The sequence below is a fragment of the Jaculus jaculus genome, chromosome 13, assembly GCF_020740685.1.
Source record: "Jaculus jaculus isolate mJacJac1 chromosome 13, mJacJac1.mat.Y.cur, whole genome shotgun sequence".
Taxonomy (NCBI): Eukaryota; Metazoa; Chordata; class Mammalia; order Rodentia; family Dipodidae; genus Jaculus; species Jaculus jaculus.
Window position 1 is genome coordinate 25305469 of NC_059114.1, and position 6000 is coordinate 25311468.

General features: G+C 45.1%; 1 protein-coding gene across 1 annotated transcript in view; it reads right to left on the minus strand.

Annotated features, from left to right (window-relative positions):
* The window catches only part of Atp2a2 (ATPase sarcoplasmic/endoplasmic reticulum Ca2+ transporting 2), a 60371-nt gene extending 54805 nt beyond the window's left edge, over positions 1-5566 (minus strand). The window contains exons 1-3 of the mRNA XM_045133149.1: positions 5348-5566; positions 4672-4689; positions 4505-4587 (exon numbers count right to left, since the gene is read on the minus strand). Coding sequence (XP_044989084.1) covers positions 4505-4587; positions 4672-4689; positions 5348-5465 — 219 coding nt within the window. The 5' untranslated portion in view covers positions 5466-5566. The remainder of the gene's footprint in view (positions 1-4504; positions 4588-4671; positions 4690-5347) is intronic.
* Positions 5567-6000: the final 434 nt, after the last annotated feature.

Consider the following 6000-nt stretch of genomic DNA (forward strand, 5'->3'; position numbering starts at 1 on the left):
AAAAACAAGGGCTGGAGAAATGGCTTAGCAGTTAAGCGCTTGCCTGTGAAGCCTAAGGACCCCAGTTTGAGGCTCGATTTCCTAGGACCCATGTAAGCCAGATGCACAAGGGGGTGCATGCTTCTGGAATTCATTTGCAGTGGCTGGAGATCCTGGTGTGTCCATTCTCTCTCTGCCTTTCTCTCTAATATCCATATGCAAAGGGAGTGTTTGGTTTTTTTGAGAAAGAGTCTCATGCAATGTAAATAGTTTAGAATAGCCTTGAACTTCTAAACCTCCTACCACCTTCCAAATACAGGTATCACAAGACTTTGTCACCACTGGGCTTCAAATGTCCTTTTATAAAGAAACAATTTGATGAATATTACAAATTGATTAAACTATACCCAGGGAACTTAAGTGTAAAACATTAATTCAGTTTCTTATTTTCCACTGCAGCAAAATATTAACTATAGTTAACAAGTTTACTACTGAGTTTGGTATTTGAAATAAACCACTAGTATTTTCTCTCTCTCTCTCTCTCTTTTTTTTTTTTTTTGAGGTAGGGTTTTGCACTAGGCCAAGCTGACTTGAATTCTCTATGTAGTCTCAGGCTGGCCCCGTACTCACAACAATCCTCCTACCTCTCTGCCTCCCAAATGGTGGGATTAAAGGTGGGCACCACCAGGCCCGGCTCACTACTTTTTAATCTGAGCAGGGATTGATTGATTTTTAAGAACCGCCTATTCATTTCTGCAACAGAATATTAACATTCTAACATGTTTTTGCCTGTTAAGCAAGTGGGAATATACTGACTACCATAAATGACTCAGTGCTTCCCCCCCTCCCCAAAGATAGAAATAAGGAATGAGCTGTGGAGAGTGACATAAACTTTCAATCCTAACACTCAGGAGTCTGAGGTGGGAGGAACTCAAGTTCAGGGTCAGCCTAGACTACATACTGAGTCCAAGGAAAATCTAAAATACATCATGTGACCTCAAAAAAACAAAATAGGTCCATAGAGATGGCTTAAGCGCTTGCCTTTGAAGTCTAAGGATCCCCGGTTCAAAGCCTGATTCCCCAGCACCCACATAAGCCAGATGCACAAGGTGGCACAAGCATCTGGAGTTCATTTGCAGGGGCTGGAGGCCCTGGCACGCCCATTCTCAGCCCCTCACTCTTTCTCTGCCTCTTTCTTTCTGTTGCTCTCAAATAAACAAAAACAAAAACATGAAGCAACACTATCAACCTCCAATGAAGAACATCAACCAAACCTTTACCTTCCTATTTAAAATTTCTTTTTAACTCAGTAGCAGAGGCCAGTAAGTTAAAAAGGAGATATAAAGGGAAGTGAAAGGAAGGGAGGAGGGCACTTAATAAGTTGGTATTGTATATATGTAAGTAGAATGACTTGAGATGGGGAGGGGATATGATGGAGAATGGAATTTCAAAGGGGAAAGTGGGGGGGGGGTATTGCCATGGAATATTTTTTATAATCATGGAAAATGTTAATAAAAATTTGAGAAAAAAGATAAAATAAAAATTACAGCATCAAAATAAACAAATAAAACATATATATATATTTTCTTGTTTTTTTTTCAAGGTAGGGTCTTACTCTAGCCCAGGCTGACCTGAAATTAACTATGTAGTCTCAGGGTGGCCTTGAACTCACGGCGATCCTCCTACCTCTGCCTCCCGAGTGCTGGGATTAAAGGCGTGCGCCACCACGCCCGGCAATAAAACATTTTTAAGAGAAAAAAATTTCTTTCTACCTACCTCCTCCCTAATTTTTTAAAAAGTATTTGATTTATTTGAGAGAGAAATAGGCAGGTAAAGAGAATGAGCATGCCAGGGCCTCCAGATTCATGCATTCCCTTATGCATCTGGTTTATGGGAGTCCTGGGGAATAGAAACTGGGACTTTTGGCATTGCAGGCAAGCACCTTAAACTGCTAAGCCCTCCCGCCTTTTTATTTTGAGGTAGGGTCTTACTCTGTAGCCCAAGCTGTCCTGGAACCTGTGGTCAGCCTCCTGCTTCAGCACTCTTCAATCTTCACCACCCCCTCACTTATAAAGCCATGTTAAAGCTAATTTTAAAAGGCTTTAGTACAGATTTAAGCACAGACCATCAGAGATTTCCCTGTAATATAGAGAAATGTAAGAGAATAGCAGCATATATCCTATAGCAGGTACTGGTTTCTCAAGGGTGGCCTCTATGGTATTTTAATCCAGTCACAGTTTCCTGACCAAATAAACTAAGCAAAATAAGGGACTACCTATCAAAAAAGTATTGTATATATGTAAGTAGAATGATTGAGATGGGGAGGGGATATGATGGAGAATGGAATTTCAAAGGGGAAAGTGTGGGGGGGAGGGTATTACCATGGGATATTTTTTATCATGGAAAATGTTAATAAAAATTGAGGAAAAAAAGTATTTACAGCAAGGTGTGGTGGCGCAAGCCATTAATCTCAGTATTCAGGACGCAGAGGTAGGAGGATCACCATGAGTTCAAGGCCACCCTTTGACTACATAGTGAATTCCTGGTTAGCCTGGGCTAGAGTAAGATACTACCTTGGAAAACAAAAAACAACAAAAAAGTACTTACTCCAGATATTTAGCAACCCATAAAATAAAAAGTAACAGTTCATTTCCTGAACAATAATTCCAAGTAAGTAGCTACAGGAAAGGGAACTCAAAACTTCAACCTCAACATATAGTGCTCAAAAGCAATGTCCTGTATTTTAAAAACATTTAGAACCTATTTAAGATTTAAAATGATTATTATGACCTTAGTGAATGCTAGAATTTAACTGCCAAAGCTGAGACTATCACCAACATAAATACAAACCTTAAACTACCCCCAAATATATCATGTATTTTTACCTCATGGCAACATATTCAAACTGCAGTTAATCAAACAGCTCTAACCATTTATCTTGTTTGCCATTGAGCAGCCATTTATTAGGGGAAATTTTTGAAAATTCATGAAAGTGACAATTAAAAAATTATTTATTTATTAGAGACAGAGAGGGAGAGAAACAGTGAGTGAGAACAGGCACACCAGGACATCTAGGCACTGAAAACAAACTCCAGACGCATGGGCTACCATATGCAGCTGGTTTATGTGGGACCTGGAGATTTGAACCTGAGTCCTTAACAGGCAACCACCTTAAACGCTAAGCCATCTCTCCAGCCTGAGTCTCAATTTTATTCAATGAAAACCATAGGAAAGATTCTTGAAACTGAATGGCAATAAAACATTTGGCCTATGTGACACTTTAAAAAGTTTCATGGCAGAATTCATGCACTTACAAAAGGTCACCTTTTGCTACCACTACTTTTAAAATGGGTATAAAAATTAATTTCCTACTTGTACTAAATAAATGACCATGACTTTATTTACTTCTCAAAATGTGACTTTATGCAATGTTGTTCATAATGACGGCGATCATGGGTCTCCGGACTTATACACATGTGAATGTACCTAATTGAAAACTTCAAACTCTATAAATTTTGTGAAACCTGAAAGAAGTAGTGTACTGTATGATTTTCACTTTCTATCAGTTTAAGAATTCTCTTGCGGGGCACAGTGGCGCACACCTTTAATCCCAGCATTCAGGAGGCAGAGGTAGGAAAATTAGAGGCCACGCTGAGATTACGTAGTGAATTCCAGGTTAGCCTGGGCTAGAGGGAAACCCTACCCGGAGAAACAAAAGCTAGAGTGAGACCCTACCTCGAAAAACCAAGACAAACAAACAAACAAATAAAAGACCATGCTAAGATCCTTGAAATTATCCTTGCAGCCTCTGTCACCATTTCTCTTCTGTAGTTCTTTGTATTTTACTAGTTTCTTAGCAACCATAGGGGACCTTAAGCAAACCACATACTCAACAAGAAAGAATACCACGAACTTTTGTTTTTCTTAAGATTTAGAATTAACTGTACTTAACTTCGTTCTCTCAATCTAGGGCTTAGTCAAGACAGGGGTCCAGTTTAGATATATACACCACCCGAAAGGTCAGTGACCAAATTTGGTCAACAGTGGTGCCATCACTGCCATCATACTTGTCACTGTCAGGAACAACTGTCACCTTGCCACTACCAGGAAGGGAAAGCAACTGGAATATTCCTTTGTAAGATCTATTTACAGACTACAAAGAGCTCAACATCATTTTAGGATGATCTTACAACATGATAACAAATGGAAGAACCCCAAGCAGAAAAGGCCTTCCAATGAAAACCTTTTGATACTAAAAACTGGTAAGCCACAAGAATTTGTAAAACTCAGTGCATTCTGGAACAATTTCTCACTGCACTGTAAATGGCAAGCAGCTAATTTTTGAAAATATCTTCAAGTGTTTACCTTATTAATGTCAAGAATACCTAAATTATTTGATTTGTTTTTAAACAAAAACAGTTGCAATCTCCAATTGTTTGCATCCAATTGTCATTGTTTTCTAGCTTACTGTCGAATACTGTTTGCTTTCAGGGACAGAGAAGATAAATTTTTTTTTCATACTTACAAAAGATATGCATGCTGCCAACAATAAAATTCTAACTAGTAAGTCTTCGAACTGCTCAATCACAAGCTCCAGCAAGGTTTTTCCTGTTAGAAACAAACATATCTGTCAGAATTGTCACTATCTGCCTGTATCCGCACTCTCTAAAATTACATGTTAAGATTACTTACCTTCTTCAGCCGGTAACTCTGAAGAATGTAGAAATTCGCCAAGCAACGTGTCAAGCGGGGAAGAACAAACAAACAAAAAAAAATTAGCACTGTTTTTTAGCTGCCAAAATCATAGTCATGAGTGCTTCTGGAAGGCAGATTCAGCTGTATAAGCGTTCAAGCACCCCCGATAATGATACCCTAAGAAAAATATGATATGCAGCCCTTGTCATCAATGGCCTCGGGTCCTGCCCATGGAATCACCCAGGGCTCCTGAAACAAGTCGTTTCAGCTAGATCCTGCCAGATGTGTTAACACTGAGTAGTAGGAAAACGGTCGCGGGGTTGCTCAATCACATCGACGCCTCAATAAATGGGCCGGGGACGAGAAAAAACGTCTCGCAGGACTCAAGTCCGCTGCAGCCGACCCCGTCCATCTCTCCCTCCCTCCACTCCGGGGTCGGCCGCCGGGCTCGCTGCGCGCCGCCAAGGGTTCAGGGGCACGAGGAAGCCACCCCGGGGGAATGGAGGGAGGCCCGGGCCCCGCGCCCCCGCCCGCAGCCCCTCTCCCGTGGGGCCCAGCGCGCGCGGGCTCACTGGCTCGGTAGGCTGCGGCCGTCGGCGGGCGCCGAGCCGAGACCCACGAGGTGGAGCCCGGTCAGCCATCTTCCCTGACTGCCGCCGTCCCGGGTACCTACCGTTGGAACCCCATCTCTCCTTGAGCTTCTTGACCTGCTCCAGGCTCAGCCCCGTGCTCTCGTTGACGCCGAAGTGGCCCAGCACCTCCTCCACCGTCTTTGTGTGAGCGTTCTCCATGGCTGCGGGGGGCCCGGCCGGCTTCCCTCCCGTACGGGCCCGTGGCCTCCTCGCCTCCGCCTCGCTCTCGGGCTCGTGCTACCTCGGGCGCCCAGGCGCGGAGAGCGCTCCCCTCCTCCTCCGCCGCCTCCTCGGCCGCTTCCGCCTGGCCCGGCGCTGAATCACCCGCGCCCCCTCCCCCAGACCACTGCCCTGGCCGGCGCCCGGCCGGGCTCCGATGGGCGAGCGGGGCTGGCGAGCCTCGGGTCCTCGTCCCCGGAGGGGCGCCTTAGCCCGGCAGCCGCCGAGAGGGGACAGCGCAGGCCGCGGTCCCCGAGCCCCCTCCCCGCTCCGCTGAGGTGACCCGCGGCCCCGCCCGGGCCGGAGGAGGGGGCGCCCGGCCAAACCCCTCGGGGCGGAACCGAGCTACGGAGGCGAACCGACGGGGAGCGGTGCGGCGCGCTCGCCCCGGGTGCCTAAGCTTCGCACGCGCCCCGACAGCAGCGGAGGAAACTGCAGCGGAGGAGGAGAAAAAAGGAGGTGGCGTCGGGGACGG